The sequence below is a fragment of the Cetorhinus maximus genome, chromosome 15 (genome assembly GCF_964194155.1).
Source record: "Cetorhinus maximus chromosome 15, sCetMax3.hap1.1, whole genome shotgun sequence".
Lineage (NCBI taxonomy): Eukaryota > Metazoa > Chordata > Chondrichthyes > Lamniformes > Cetorhinidae > Cetorhinus > Cetorhinus maximus.
In genome coordinates, this window is record NC_135893.1 from 2981859 (window position 1) to 2999290 (window position 17432).

The 17432-nt window shown below is 45.6% G+C and overlaps 1 protein-coding gene across 1 annotated transcript in view; it reads left to right on the forward strand.

Annotated features, from left to right (window-relative positions):
* Nucleotides 1-1072: 1072 nt before the first annotated feature.
* LOC144691159 (uncharacterized) overlaps nt 1073-17432 on the forward strand; it is a 32624-nt gene continuing 16264 nt past the window's right edge. Inside the window, exons 1-4 of the mRNA XM_078559225.1 lie at nt 1073-1795; nt 3576-3750; nt 8551-8651; nt 10045-10134. Coding sequence (XP_078415351.1) covers nt 1759-1795; nt 3576-3750; nt 8551-8651; nt 10045-10134 — 403 coding nt within the window. The 5' untranslated portion in view covers nt 1073-1758. The remainder of the gene's footprint in view (nt 1796-3575; nt 3751-8550; nt 8652-10044; nt 10135-17432) is intronic.

A 17432-nucleotide genomic window follows, 5' to 3' on the forward strand; every position in this document is an offset into this window, starting at 1 on the left:
AGTTATCCCTGTTTAATTTATTTTCTTTAAAAACAGTATGAGCAATTTTATTTATTTTTTTTATCCTCACTTTGTCGCGATCTGACCTATTGATCTTGGCTGGAGACTTCAGAATAGCCTTAAACTGAGTTTGGAAAACTAACATTGTTCACTTTAACCTGAGCTCCCAGGATTTCCCTTTGCTCATTAACTTGTAACTATTTTGTAACTAAACACAAAACTGACCTTTTCAATCAAATACTCTCCTGGACTTTATTCCACGTGTTTTTTTCTATTGTTTTAATATTATTTAAACCTGAGCCTGCCTGATAAGCAACATATATTTCCACCCAACAAAGTGTTTAATAAGGTTGAGACGAGGGAGCTTGGGAATAATAAAGGATTGTTCTCTTCATCTGTGGTTCCATGCCTGAGGCTGCAGTAATACACCATTTCTATGTTGATGCAGAGTGACCTCGCATCTACATCAATGCAAAATGTGGCAGTAAAGCTGAGAAATCAGATGTCAGTCTGTAGTAAGAAAGATTGCAAAGTATAGCCAGCAGGACCGATGACACTGCAGCCTGTGCATCACACTTTACCCAACAGCTGAGAGCTCTCTGCTCCTCTTGAGGCCAAGCAGGTCATCTTATAGTAATAAAAACAAAAAGTGCTGGAAAAAGTCAGTAATCCTGGCAGCATTTGTGGAGAGAGAAACAGAGTTACTGTTTTGTGTCCAGTATGGCTCTTCTGAAGAGCTGCCAGACACACTGAGTTTTCCCAGCTCTTTCTGTTTTTATGTCAGATCTTCAGCATTCGCAGTATTTTGCTTTTATTTCATCTCACGTTACCTGGGGTCTAGAAAAGTGGACGCATAATCAGACATGGACTGGCACCCTGAAAGTACTCAGGAATCGCATTGTGTCAAAAAGCAGCAAACAATGAGACTATAGACTACGCTTAATATGAAGAGTTTTGCCTAGTGAAGATTATGGGTGTTTACAAGGATTAAACACTTCAGAAGTAATGTATGTTTGATTTTGTTTTGGCCGACAAGGACTTGGCCATAATGATGCAAGTAATAATCCCAACTGTGAAATAAAGAATTAGATAATCTGCTTTTTTTGGGGGTTGCTGATTGAGGAATGAACAGAGAATCCCCCAGCCCTTTTTTGAAATAGTGGCTTTGAACTTATATGTTGCGCTGAGAGGGCAGACGGAATCTCAGTTTAATGTCTCACCTGAAAGTGCCAGGAAACATAGATATAAAATTAAATGTGCGTTAGAGCACAGAGGAGAAGAAACCTCTTAAAAAAAAATGTACTGATCTGAGGAGAATGCGCTGCTGGAGTTAGTGATTGAAGGACAGATCGTATCAGCATTTAAGAACAGGTTAGATAGGAGGTTGAAGGAAAGGGGCTGAAGAGATGTGGAACAGGGCAAGCTCATGAAACCAGGGCGACTTGCTTTTGTGAAGGATAATTAGCAACATGGACTGGCTGGCCCAGGCAGCCTGTTTCTGAGTTATGATTTTGAGGTTAACCAATGTAATTCATTTTTCCATGCAGCTACAGGAGAAGGCTGACACCTCCTGCACATTTGCTTCCCAGGATTCTGTTGAAGAACCAGAATCTGGAACTCGAGCTGATCAACATCAGCGAAGATGATTTCTACCCAAACAGGTTTTGGGCTGAGTTGGAAACGGATATTATTAAAGGTGTGGAACAGGAGATAGAACCATACGATGATGTTTCTTTTGAATTGCTAAATCCCTCACGAATGCGCTATTACTTCATTCTGGACTCTCCTCCGATTGGTAAGAAGAGTTCTTTCTGTTTCCAGGATGAGCAAACTTAGAAAACCCAATAAGAATCTTACAAAACATCTTAGCAACCAGAGAAGACATAACGGGAAACCATGAGTACACGTTTTTGGCTGGGGCAGAATAACACAAGTGTTTGATTAACTTTCAATAAACTTTAAAATACATTTAAAATTAGCTTTGTGACATTTTTAAAAATGAATACAATGAAATGTGACAATTTGTTTCGGATTGCAAAGAACTGTCGGTCTGAACAAAATGAAAAGTAAGCACTGTTGCCGACTACACCTTTCCTTTGTTTTTCTAATCCTCTGAATTTAAAAAATAAGGACTTAAAAATAGTATTCCAGCGAAACGTTATCAGAGAAATTTACTCAAATACATACTGCAGCTTGTTTTGAAATCATTTGGGAAAGAAACAATCTGATTATTTACTGCTTGAGCCCATGATTCCAAAACATTTTGGACCACTCAATTGTCTTACCTTTTTATGTTTTAAATTATTGGGTTTGTTTTCTTGACTGGTTGATTAAAATTGGTTGTTTTTAATAAGCCCTTGTTAGTTTTTAAGCGGCATCTCTCCAGCTGCTTACCATGTTTTTGATGTGCACAGTCCCTAATATTTTGCTTTGATTGCTGGTTGATTTATCTTAGCCAATCAACAGTCACTCCAAAAATTGTGACAACACAAAGTAGCACAGTGAGCGTGTGCTAAATGCAAGGCTTCTAATATGTTCTAGAAATGCATTGCAGCATTTTAATATTTCTTGCTATCTTTCCGCTCTCTAGCTTGTATTAGACATTGCTATTACTTTTGTAATAATTGGGAATAAAATATTATTCAATGTCAAAAATGGAATGGCCAAATAATCACAATTGGTTAATAAGATTAATCAAAAAGTCCTACTAAAATTTAAGAGGTCACATGATCACCATTATCCATACGAATATATGGTCATGTTAACACAGCATGAACCAGAACTTGTGTGGAAACATTTACTTACGTGTTAAAATAGGAGAGTGAGGAAATCAAATCGATATGAATGGGTACAGTGAGTTGCAATATTCCCTGTCAACTGGTGTGGAATTTCATGGTGCCATTTAAAGGCTGACATGGGAACACCACCGCCTGGAAGTTCCCCTCCAGGCCACTCACCACCCTGACTTGGAAATATTTCGGCCGTTCCTTCACTGTCGCTGGGTCAAAATCCTGGAACTCCCTCCCTAACAGCACTGTGGGTGTACCTACACCACATGGACTGCAGCGGTTCAAGAAGGCGGCTCACCACCACCTTCTAAAAGGCAATTAAGGATGGGCAATAAATGTTGGTCTAGCCAGTGAAGCCCACACCCCCTTGAATGAATAAAAGAAGTTTCTTGTTTCAGGCTTGCTCTAACTATCAGCTGTAAAGCATAAAACAAGGGAAAATTGAAAGAGAATAACTGTGCAGATGTAGCTAACATTTAGGATTATTGGTAAATTCAGTAAATATATTATTCCTTAAATGGTACTTTGTTAGAATAGGAAAGGAGAGTGTCGCTTAATATATTGTGGCTAAAATGATGATAAGGATAAAACTGAGATTAAATATAGAGGTGTTGTAGCAAGATAAGACTGGCAAGAATGATTTTTTGTGTGGTGGGAAAATGCAAAATCCTGGAGAATGCTGTTTTCATATCAATGTGTCTAGTTAGATAAATGGATAATGTAAAATTATGGCAGAATGCATGTATTGTTTGGCATTAATGTGGTCTTGCTTCTTATCTTTTATAGATATTGGAGAATATTTAATAGGAGATATTATACAGATCCATTTAGCACACTATGTTGCTATTTCAAAGAGAGCATTTGTTAGATGGTTCAAAGAGCCTTTGAAACTGTCACAGTTTGGGGAAAATATAACTGTTTTAGGTGAAGGAACAGAGGGCATCTTAATCAATGGATTAAGGTAACACTGAGTACAAGATCTTAAAAGGTTTGTGAATGTGTGTGAATCTGTTACATTTCTTTTATTTAATTCTTCAGTGTAAAATTCAATATGAACTTCAACTCACTGTAAATTCTTCCCTTATTTAACGAAGTTGGGGATTTGATGGAACTGTATGTACAATAGATTTTTAGGAAATTTGGGAAAAATGTCAATTGTGTCTATAATTTTTACCGATAACAATGGTCACTCACTGGGCACGCAGCAGCCGACAATATTAAAGGATTGATATGTGTACACTTGCATTGGACTCTTACCAGACCTTTAGTCTGTCAAAATGCAAACTTTGTTACAATGGAAGAAGGAAAGACGTGAACTTCTATTGCATTTTTAAAGACCACCAGATGTCTCAAAGCACTTTACAGCTAACAAAGTATTTTTGAAGTGTAGAAACTGTTGTAATCCAGGAAATACAACAGCCAATTTCACACAGCCAGCTCCCATAAACAGCAATAATCAGTTCATCTAGTTTTATGATGTTGATTGGGGGATAAATTATTGGCCAGGACACCAGGTATAGCTCCCCTGCTCTTCGTCAACATAGAGCCATGGAATCTTTTACACCCACCTGAGAAAGCAGATGGGGCCTTAAACTAATGTTTTATCTAAAAGACGGCACCACTGACAGTGCAGCACTCCCTGAGCACTGCACTAGGGTATCAGCCTTGATTTTTGTGCTCAAAGCCTGGAGTAGGACTTGAACCCAGAACATTTCGACTCAAAGGCGAGAAACAAGAAGGATATCTGAGCCTGCACTTCCCGGCATGCTGGAGTTGGCGGAAATGGCGGAGGATGATCCTTTGAATGCGGAGGCTGGTGGGGTGATAAGTGAGGACAAGGGGGACCCTATCATGTTTCTGGGAGGGAGGAGACGGCGTGAGGGTGGATGCGCGGGAGATGGGTCGGACACGGTTGAGGGCCCTGTCAACCACTGTGGGTGGAAAACCTCGGTTAAGGAAGAAGGAGGACATGTCAGAGGAACTGTTTTTGAAAGTGGCATCATCAGAACAGATGCGACGGAGGCGAAGGAACTGAGAGAATGGGATGGAGTCTTTACAGGAAGCGGGGTGTGAGGAGCTGTAGTCGAGGTAACTGTGGGAGCCAGTAGGCTTGTAATGGATATTGGTGGACAGTCTATCACCAGAAATTGAGACCGAAGGTCAAGGAAGGGAAGGGAAGTGTCAGAGATGGACCATGTGAAAATGATGGAGGGGTGGAAATTGGAAGCAAAATTAATAAATTTTTCCAGGTCCAGACAAGAGTATGAAGCAGCACCGAAGCAGTCATCGATGTACCGGAGAAAGAGTTGTGGGAGGGGGCCTGAGCAGGACTGGAACAAGGAATGTTCCACATACCCCATAAAGAGACAGGCATAACTGGGGCCCATGCGGGTACCCATAGCCACACCTTTTATTTGGAGGAAGTGAGACGAGTTTAAGGAGGAATTGTTCAGTGTGAGAACAAGTTCAGCCAGACGGAGGAGAGTAGTGGTGAATGGGGATTGTTCGGGCCTCTGTTCGAGGAAGAAGCGGAGAGCCCTCAGACCATCCCGATGGGGGATGGAGGTGTAGAGGGATTGGACATCCATGGTGAAGAGGAAGCGGTTGGGGCCAGGGAACTGGAAATTGTTGATATGATGTAGGGTGTCAGAGGAATCGCGGATGTAGGTGGGAAGAGACTGGACAAGGGGAGAGAGAATGGAGTCAAGATAGCAAGAAATGAGTTCCGTGGGGCAGAAACAGGCTGACACGATCGGTCTGCCGGGACAGTCCTGTTTGTGGATTTTGGGTAGGAGGTAGAAGCGGGCTGTCCGAGGTTGGGAGACTATGAGGTTGGAAGCTGTGGAGGGAAGATCTCCAGAGGAGATGAGGTCAGTGACAGTGACCAATATTCATTACAAGCCCACTGACTCCCACAGCTACCTTGACTACAGCTCCTCACACCCCGCTTCCTGTAAGGACTCCATTCCATTCTCTCAGTTCCTTTGCCTCCGTCGCATCTGTTCTGATGATGCCACTTTCAAAAACAGTTCCTCTGACATGTCTTCCTTCTTCCTTAACCGAGGTTTTCCATCCACGGTGGTTGACAGGGCCCTCAACCGTGTCCGGCCCATCTCCCGCGCATCCGCCCTCACACCTTCCTCTCCCTCCCAGAACCATGATAGGGTCCCCCTTGTCCTCACTTTTCACCCCACCAGCCTCCACATTCAAAGGATCATCCTCCGCCATTTCCGCCAACTCCAGCATGATGCCACCACCAAACACATCTTCCCCTCACCCCCCTCTGTCGGCATTCCATAGGGACAGTTCCCTCCAGGACAGCCTGGTCCACTCCTCCATCACCCCCTACACCTCAACTCCCTCCCACGGCACCTCCCCATGCAATTGCAGAAGGTGCAACACCTGCCCCTTTATTTCCCCCCTCCTCACCGTCCAAGGGCCCAAACACTCCTTTCAAGTGAAGCAGCATTTCTCTTGCACTTCCCTCAATTTAGTCTACTGCATTCACTGCTCCCAATGCGGTTTCCTCTACATTGGGTGACCGCTTTGTGGAACACCTTCGGTCTGTCCGCAAGCATGACCCAGGCCTCCCTGTCGCTTGCCATTTTAACACTCCACCCTGCTCTCATGCCCCCATGTCCGTCCTTGGCTTGCTGCAATGCTCCAGTGAAGCTCAACGCAAACTGGAGGAACAGCACCTCATCTTCTGACTAGGCACTTTATGGCCTTCCGGACTGAATATTGAGTTCAACAACTTCAGACCATGAATTCTTTCCTCCATCCCCACCCCTTTTTGATCCCCTTTTTTCAAATACTTATTTTTTAATTTTTATATATATTTTTTCCCCACTTATTTCTATTATTATTTTTAAAATTTATTTCCATTCATTGTTTTACCCCCACCTTTTAGCCTATTTTGATCTTTTCTCCCACACTGTCCCCTCCCCCCCAACCCCATCCTTGCTAGGGCTATCTGTCACTTGCTCATCCTGCTTTCTACTCTTAATGTCACTATTAGTACCTCCTTTAGACAGTATCACCACCATCAACACCCCTTCCACCTTTTGTTTATGACATCCTTTGCAATCTCTTCTTTACCTCCACCTATCACTGGCCCTCTATCCAGCTTCACCCATCCCACCCCGCCTTTAACAGTATATATTTCACCACATTTCTACTTCTCTTTAGTTCTGAAGAAGAGTCATACGGACTCGAAACGTTAACTCTGTCTTTCTCTCCGCAGATGCTGTCAGACCTGCTGAGTTTTTCCAGCTATTTTTGTTTTTGTTTCAGATTTCCAGCATCCGCAGTATTTCGCTTTTAATTAGTGGAGGGATTCCACTGAGATCAGTGGATAGTAAAATGAAGTGGTGTATATAGGTGCTGGAGTGGTGCTCCGGGGTGCTCTGACAGCACTACACCTCTAGATATGGGCAGAAGAGAACAAGGTGTCTCCTTACTGGAGATTGATGCATCGAGACAGATTAAATTGCTGGGCCCAGAAATGTTTTATGGAATCCAATGTGGGGAATGTGCAGTGATACACTCCAGCATAGGAAAGATTAAGACGACAAATGGGAGTCTGTTAACAAAAGGTTAATGAATGAGAGGCGTGTGTGATTATTGATCAATTATTAATTGATTAATTAGTATAAAGCAATGCAAGCTAAGGTGAATAGGGATGAGATTTGATTATAATTGAACCACATTATTTTAACCCTCCATACTTTGTCAGGAAAGCCTTATTTGGGATGTTGGAAGGAAATTTCCACCCAGTGGGATTGTAAATGTATTTATAAAGCACAGGCTTCATGAGTTTACCAGGCCCACCATACAGAGGAAACCTTTCTCATTGTATACTAACTAGGCTTTGGTGAGTTGGAAAGAGGAGGAAGTGTTGAGGTTAAGTTGATTTACTTGGGTTTCTTCTCGTTGAAGTACATTTTGAAATGATCTGACCTGGGACTTTAATATGTTGAACAGCAGAATAAAAGTGGATATCTGAGGGTTATTTAAGCAAAGTTGTGATTGTAAGAGTTTTCAGAATTAACGGTCTATAGATTTGGTCACCCGGTGCCTGGTTCTTTGGGATTAAACCAACCTTTGTCGTGGGCAGAAAGCGGGCACTCATTTCCAGCCAGGAGCTGAAGAGGAAACACAGAGAGATTAACAGTAACAAGCAGACATCAGAGACAAGAGTGACCTCATTTTATAACTTACCACATACAGCACGTGGAGAGATTGACTAATGTAAATAAAAATCCACTGCAAAATCAAGCAATACTGATTTCTGGAACCTTGAACTTTAGGGCTTGAATTGTCCCCTTTGATCCTGAATAAGGAACAATTCTATTATTTACCTCTTAACGCCTGGGAACATTTTTATATAAGTAAAAACAAATTCAAACTGGGACAACATGGAATGACCAATTATATATATTTACCAATATCAGATCAGCTACAGCTATGACCAGCTTTATAGTATTCAGGTGTTTTCTCTTTCTCTGCAGTATCCTCAGTGTCTGAGGGTTGTTAATCTTTGCTTATACCATAACATCACCATGGGGCAAGGGGACGAGGCAGGCCCTGGGAACTACCTCAGCTGGTCCAGGGATTGAACCACATTGTTGGTGTTATACTGCACTGTCCTCTAGCCATCGAGCCCATTCAGATAATTCCACCCACCACCCCCTCATCCCCCAAGTTGTGTTTTACATTTGTCAACTTTATTGTTCTTAATCTGACTTATCCATGTTTTCAGGGATGAGGAATTTGGCCATATTCGTGCTGTTGTTTATGATTTTACTAATGAAATCCCTGGGAGTGTGGCTGTAGCACAAAGGCTATTTGACATCAGGAAAGGTACAGAAAACTGATTATTATCAATCACTCATTCATTTCTTATTAACATGCATAGTTTCTGTTTCCTGAAATGATTTAAATTAGGAAAGATCCACAGATGAGTTGTACTGTGTTCTAGTCACTCTTACACTATCTTTCCTTGTGTGTTCCATTCTTTTTAATCTCAAGGCTGACACCTGAATCAGAGTTATTGAATTCAATTCTGTGATTTATTCACAACCAGTGGATTGCCAGTTTATTCACCACACTTGTCACAATTACTTTGTACTATCCCATACTTTGGGTGTGCTGCTCATCAGTGTTTTTGTGAAGGACATCCTAATCTTCAAGGATTGGGTCAAGTTCTTCAGTTGGGTTTGATTTATATTCCAAGAGATGCTATTTAAATGCAGTAGTTTGGACATGGAAACTCATGGCCTTATGGAATATCATTGTCATTGAATGTAGAACAGTCTATGCCTCAGGTCATCCTGCCTTCACAGCTAGAGGAGGATAGTGTGTAGGGCAGTGGGTGTGGCACTTAAAGAAATAAAATAGGGTCATTTGAGGCCTCAGGGGGTGGTGGTCCCTGCCCTTTTGTGAGCCACCCCAGGCCCAGGTGAGGGTCCCATGCTCAGGGTTACGAACCATGGCCAACAGCGGAACCAGTGAATTTTTGGTGATGATGGTGGAAGAGCTGGAACCTTGAGGGACAATGGCTGGTTACTTTTTAATATTTTTTATTTTTCTTATTCATTCATGGGATGTGGGCTTCGCTGGCTGGGCCAGCATTTATTGCCCATCGCTAGTTGCCCTTGAGAAGGTGGTGGTGAGCTGCCTTCTTGAACCGCTGCAGTCCATGTGGTGTAGGTACACCCACAGTGCTGTTAGGAAGGGAGTTTCAGGATTTTGACCCAGTGACAGTGAAGGAACGGTGATATATTTCCAAGTCAGGATGGTGAATGACTTGGAGGGGAGCTGCCAGTTGGTGGTGTTCCCATGTATCTGATGCCCTTGTCCTTCTAGATGGTAGTGGTCGTGGGTTTGGAAGGTGTTAGGCAAAGAATCCATCATGGAGAGTACTTGTGTTTCCATTAAGCACACGTGAGGAAGGCAAGGGGAAACCACCTCATGTATTCTTTCCCTAGTCGTATTGCTCATTGCTCATTGGGAGGCTCTTACAAACAACTGAAGAACAAAGTGCAAGACCGCGAGGTGTGGAGAAATGAGCAGAGAGCTGTCCTTGGGCAGATCACCACGGCTCAATTTCAAGACAACCTTTAAGGAAGAAGTTTTTAAAAAACTTTTCCACACAAGAATGATTTTAATTCATTTCCACCTTGCTTGTTTGAAGATTATTTATGTTAAACACAAATGTTACTGATGTTCTTAAAATCTTTTGATGGACCTTCAGATGTAACGAAGACCTGCACTGGCGGAATCAGGAGCACTCACAGCTGTAAATGTAATGCTGGATTTGAAGGAAATGGTGTTCATTGCATTGGTGAGTGTTTGAAGAGGTTTGTTATAGAATAGAATCATAGAATGATACAGCACAAAAGGAGGCTATTCGGGCCCTTATGCCCGTGTTGGCTCTTTGGATGAGCTTCCAATCTGCCATAGCCATGTACATTTTTTCCCTTCAATATTTATCCACTTCTCTTTTGAAAGTTATTTTTGAATCTGCTTCCACCGCCCATTCAGGCAGCTCATTCCAGACCATAACAACTCGCTGTGTAAAAAACAGTTTCCTCATGTCACAAGAACACAAGAAATAGGAACAGGAGTAGATCACACAGCCTATCGAGCCTGCTCCACCATTTAATACGATCATAGTTGATCTTGGGCTTCAACTCCACTTTCCTCTCAATCTCTCAGCACCCACCCTATCGAACCCTTTCAGAATCTTGTAGGTTTCAACGAGATCGTCGCTCATTCTTCTAAACTCCAGAGAATATAAACCCAATTTACTCAGCCCCTCATCAAAGGACCAATTCAGTGAACTGCCAATGTACCACCTCCAATGCAAGTATATACTTTCTTAAATGTGGAGACCAAAACTGCACACAGTGCTCCCGATGCGGTGTCATCAAAATCCTGTACAACTGTAGCAAGGTTTCTTTATTCCTGTTCTCCAATCCTCTTGCAATAAAGGCCAACATTCCATTTGCCTTCCTAACTACTTGCTGCATCTGCATGCTAACTTTCTGCTTTCCTTGTACCAGCACACCCATATCTCTTTGAACATCAACACTTACAAACTTCTCACCTTTTAAAAAATATTCTTTTTTTTAAAATTCTTACAACCAAAGTGAATAACTTCACGCTTCTCTACATTATACTCCATCTGCCATTTTGTTGCCCACTCATCTAACCTGTGAATATCTCTTTGCAGCCTCTCTGTGTCCTCCCCACAGTTTACCTTTCCACCTAGCTTGGTATCATCAGCAAACTTAGATCCATTACTTTTTGTATCTTCATCCAAGTCATTCATATCGATTGTAAATATCTGAGGCCCCAGCTCTGATCCTTGCAGCACTCCACTATTCACTGCCTGACAACTTGGAAAAGCCATGTTTATGCTCACTCTCTGCTTTTTTTCTGTTAACCAATCTCTATCCATGCTAAAATACTACCCCCAACTCCATGAGCCCTTATCTTGCCCATTAGCCTTTTGTGCAGCACCTTATCAAATGCCTTTTGGAAACTTTTTGGTATACTACATCTACTGGTTCCCCTTTATCTCCCCTACTCATTACGTCCTCAAAAATCTGTAATAAATTTGTCAAACAGGATCTCTCTTTAGTAAAACCATGTTGACTTGTTCCAATCATACTATTCTAAGTTCATTGTTAAGACTTCCTTAATAATAGATTCCAGCACTTTTCCAACAGCTGATGTTAGGCTCACTGGCCTGTAGTTCCCTGTTTTCCCTCTCCCTCCTTTCTTGAAAAGCAGTGTAACATGTCACCCCTGGTTCTCAGAAAGGATATATTGGCCTTCATTTTAAATCTCAGATATCTGATTATAGAACCTTCTAGAAATAGCTCCTCCTTATTGACTTTATCAAAATCCTTCACAACTTTGAACATTTCTGCCCAATCTCCTCTTGTCTACTTGTTATCCATGGACTGCACCTTCCCACATCCCACTCAGTGACATGGCAAATTATTGTGGAGTTTCAGTAAAGTTCTTGGATCAGGCACACACTTACAGTCTGCAAGGCAATGGGACTAAAAATGACTCCATGATAACTTGATGCAGTTATGGTGACATTACTGTTTTTGGTTAATAGGATATATTATCCAGTTGAAGAGTGGAACATGTAGTGTATCAATTCCAATACAGCTAGAATTTTTGAACGTATGAACTGTTATTGTGATTCTTTTTTCATTGTAGCACATCCTTATTGTGTTCATAATATACAGCAAACATGGTCAATTTTGGAAAGTGTGATATCATAGTGGCTTGTGGCTGACCCCACAGGGAGTTGTTCACTTTCGGGATGTCCTGCTGTGCTGCTTCAGAGTTGATTCCTATTGAGGTTTTGATTCAGCGACTGTGCCTGCATAAATGATCATATTTGGTTATTAATAAAGTGTATCCCTCTTGCTTAATGTGGGGGGTCTACTCAGGGCAGCACAGTTCCCCTGAGGGGGTCATATTACACGTAGGATGCCCCTCAATAGCGTTCGCAGGGGATTTGAGTTAAGAAGTTTTAAGCAGATAAACTTTAAGTTCCCTACCAACTCCTCATACATCTCAATCTTCCTAGTTTTGCACTCTTTTGTGCCATTCGTCCAATTCTTATAATCCTTTATTTTGTGTTGTTAGCCCAAGATTTGTTATAAGCCTCATTTTAATGAGTCTCAGTTTAATTTTTCTATTTATCCAAGGTATTCCAGTGTTTATTATATCACATTACCTTCCTAAGCGAATATTTCTAGTCCATACCAGAATCTGTATCCTTTATGCACCATTTTATCTGACAGTTGATTCCCAGTTTATTTGTATTTTATCTGTTTCTATGTATCATTGACATTTGCTTTTCCAGTCAAGTACCTTCATCTTGCCTTTTCTGTGTTCATACTCATAACACAGGAACAGAAAGAGGCCATTCAGCCCTTCGAGCCTGTTCCACCATCTAATTCTATCGTGGCTGATCTGTATCTCAACTCCATCTACCCCACTTGGTTCTGTAAGTCTTAATAACCTCACCGAATGAGTGCAGCTCCAACAACACTCAAGAAGCTGGACACCATCCAGGACAAAGCAGCCCGCTTGATTGGCACCTCATCCACAAACATTCACTCCCTCCACCACCGACACACAGTAGCAGCAGCGTGTACCATCTACAAGATGCACTACAGCAACTCACCAAGCCTCCTTAGGTAGCATCTTCCAAACCCACGACCACTAACATCTAGAAGGATAAGGGCAGCAGACACATGGGAATACTACCACCTGCAAGTTCCCCTCCAAGCCACACACCATCCTGATTTGGAAATATATCGCCGTTCCTTCACTGCCGCTGGGTCAAAATCCTGGAACTCCCTCCCTAACAGCACTATGGGTGTACCTACACCACATGGACTGCAGCGGTTCAAGAAGGCAGCTCACCACCACCTTCTCAAGGGTAACCAGGGATGGGCAATAAATGCTGTCCCGGCCAGCGACGCCCACATCCCGTGAATGAATGAAAAAAGAGCTCAATTTTAGAATTTTCAATTGAGCCTCAAGAGCTGTTTTCGGAGAGTGTTCCAAATTTCCGATTTCCTGTGTGTGGAGGGCTGTTTGCTGACAGCCCCCCTGAAGGGCCCAGCTCCAATTCTCAGGCTGTGCCCCCTTGCTCTGGAATGGTTTCTACCCTGTCGAATCTTTTAATCATCTTAAATACCTTGATTAGATCATCTCTGAATCTTCGGTATTCAAGGGAATACAATCCTGGTCTTTGTAGCTGTCCTTATAATTTAACCCTGGCCTCATTCTGCTGAATCTGTGCTGTTCCCTATTCCAAAGCCAACATATCTTTCCTGACTTGTGGTGCCCACAACTGAATGTGATGCTCTCAATGGGGCCAATCACCTTGTTCTGAGAAATGTTCTGCTTTTCTCCCCGTTCACTGAATGCAGCCTCTGGCTTTGACAAGGGAGTTGATAAGATTGGAACCAGTGTCCATCATTTTATCAGGCAATTGCCTTTGGCCTTCCCCACCCCCACCCCATAACCCCCACCCCCACCCCATAACCCCCACCCCCACCCCATACCCCCACCCCCACCACCATACCCCCACCCCCACCCCATACCCCCACTCCGAACCCATACCCCCAACCCCACCACCATACCCCCCCACCCTCACCCCATGCCCCCACTCCCACGTCATACCCCCCACCCCCACCGCCATACCCCCCCACCCCCACCCCATACCCCCACACCTACCCCATACCCCCTACCCCCACCACCGTACCCCCACTCCCACCCCATACGCCCCACCCCCACCACCTTACCCCCACCACCATACCCCACCCCCACCCCTTACCCCCCACCCCCACCACCATACCCCCACCCCCACCACCATACCCCCAAGCCCCCCCACCATACCCCCCACCCCCACCACCATACCCCCACCCCCACCACCATACCCCCACCCCCACCACCATACCCCCACCCCACCCCATACCCCCCCCACCATACCCCCCACCCCCACCACCATACCCCCACCCCCACCACCATACCCCCACCCCATACCCCCCACCCCCACCACCATACCCCCACCCCCACCACCATACCCCCACCCCATACCCCCCACCCCCACCATCATACCCCCACCCCCACCCCATACTCCCCACCCCCACCACCATACCCCCCACCCCCACCACCAAAGCCCCACCCCCACCCCATACCCCCCACCCCCACCACCATACCCCCACCCCACCCCATACCCCCCACCTCCACCACCATACCCCCACCCCCACACCCAACACCATACCCCCACCCCCACACCCAACACCATACCCCCACCCCCACCCCATAGCCCCACCCCCACCCCATACCCCCCACCCCACCACCATCATACCCATCATACCCCCATCTCCACCACCATATGCCCAAGCCCCTCCCCACCATACCCCCACCCCTACCCCATACCCCCACCCCCACCACCATACACCCACCACCATACCCTCCCCCATCCCATACCCCCCACCCCCACCACCATACCCCCACCCCACCCCATACCCCCCACCCCCACCACCATACCCCCACACCCAACACCATACCCCCACCCCCACCACCATACCCCCACCCCCACTACCATACCCCTACCCCCACCCCATAGCCCCACCCCCACCCCATACCCCCCACCCCCACCCCATACCCCCCACCCCACCACCATCATACCCATCATACCCCCACCCCCACCACCATACGCCCAAGCCCCCCCCACCATACCCCCACCCCCACCACCATACGTCCAAGCCCCCACTCACCATACCCCCACCCCCACCCCATACCCCCCACCCCCACCCCATACCCCCCACCCCACCACCATCATACCCATCATACCCCCACCCCCACCACCATGTGCCCAAGCCCCCCCCACCATACCCCCACCCCCACCACCATACGTCCAAGCCCCCACTCACCATACCCCCACCCCCACCACCATACCCCCACCCCCACCACCATACCCCCACCCCTGCCACTGTACACCCCAATCCCCACCATACCCCCACCATACCCCCCCAGCTCAACACAACAATGTTTACACACTCCAACACTCTCACATCTGTGCACTGCACTCTTACCTTTGTCAGAGAGCCTGCCTCTCCATGACTGGTGGACTGAGCTGGGCATTGGCACTCCATCCTCAGGGCATCAATCTCGTACCTCATCAGAATGATCAGGTTGGACAGGCTCCTGTCTGTTCTTGACCTCTCGATGTTGTTAAGGCTCCTCTTCTCCTGAATGGACAGAGGAACATTGATCAGTCCCCTCTCTACCTGCAGCACCATTGCAGCCTGGCCAACCCCACCTGAGGAACACCTTGCAGGGCACACCCGAGTTGTGGCCCTTGAGCCGCAAGGCTCTCAGTCCAAGTAGCCGGGGCTCACCCCCTTGGCCAGCACCAATGTCAGTGACAATTGGCACTAAGACTCTAACACCATTGAGACCACAGGGGATAGCCAGCCTTTAACACTTCTCTACACAGATCCATGCCAACTTGATACACACCCTTGCCCAGTGCAGCACATCATTGAAGCCTCTATGGCACTGCACCCATGTGTTCCACATAACATCATAGCCGCTGACCTGGGCTGCCATCTCTGTCCATGCCTTCCTGGTGAGGCGCGATGGCCTCCTTTTGCCATCTCTGGGTATCAGGATGTTCCACTTGGCACTGACCCCCTCCACAGGGATTCCCAGGCACTCATCCGAGAACCGGGGAGGTGTCGGGTGCCCTCCGGACTTGCCCTCCTGCCAGGTGTGCCCAGCAAAGGCAGGTTCCATTGCTATTCCACACAAATATTTCTTCCTCCCACTCGACAGCTCCCTCTGTGCCCCAGGCGGTCTTCAGGGAGCTGCCTCTGCTGCTTTTGGATCTCCTGCCACCGGCTCACCACTGGACCCGGTGCCCGACAGGCTCCCGCCCCCACCCGGCCCTTCCAACCAGTGAGACGACGCGTCTCACGCTGGGCGGGCCTTGATTGGCCAATCAGTATGAAATTGCATTGTGATGGTGGCCGGGAGCGGATTCTATATCACACACACGTGCCAAGTGTGAAATTCAGGCCCTGGTGTTTGGAAATGTTTCGCTTTGGGAACATTCTACTTTTGGAGATGTTCTCCTGAGTTAACCTCAGTCAAATGTTGGGTTGCTTCAGAGTGGATAATCTTCCGTCAAAAACTCATTGACTGGGTTGGATGTTATATGGCAATGGCCCAGTTTAGAGAAATGAGACGCTGTGCAGAGCACAGCCACTAGATGGAGTAAATGTACTAATTTTGTTTGCAACAGTTAGCTGGAATTACATCGAATTCACAGCACAGAAACAGGCCATTCGGCCCAACTGGTCTATTCTGGTGTTTCTGATCCTCAGGAGCCTCCTCCCACTCTACTGCATCTCACCCAACCTGCTTATCCTCCTATTCCTTTCTCCCTCACATAGGTAATAACTTTGTAAGTTTTAAAATAGTGGATTTTCAGATCTCTGGATAGATATTGATCTGTGAAGCATACAGTGACAAGTCTAGAACCTGATGCTCTCCTGAAGTGTTTGGGAGACCTTAGACAGGCTGCCCACTTGACATTCTGCACACCACTGCAAGACAGCGTGGTTCCTTTATAAAGTAATTTTTGCTTCTAAGATTACAGCATTTGTGTACTGCACTGTCAATAAATTTGAGATGTAAATATCTCATACCAGCCATAGACTTAGTGCTAGCCCCTGGGTCAGAAAGTGTGGGATTCGAACCCCACTCCAGACTGCCATGGTGCATGAAACTCCAGCTCAGAACTCTGAGCTGAAACCCGGTGGGATCCTGGTGTCCGATGAGTTTTAGCGGTGGGGTGTGGGAGTGCAATAAACCCTCTCACTGTGTAGAACTAACTCCAAAATTGGCTGGAATAATAGAGGCCTGTGTGGCTGTTAATCAATCTGCAAATCTTTCCACTATGTCCCACTAGTCTCCATGGAAAGAGTAAAGGTATGAAAATGGCCACAGTGGGATTTGTCTTGCAGTGATACTGAGATCACCAAGGAGACCTGTACACCAGCCGCAGTGTAAACTGCTCCTCAACGC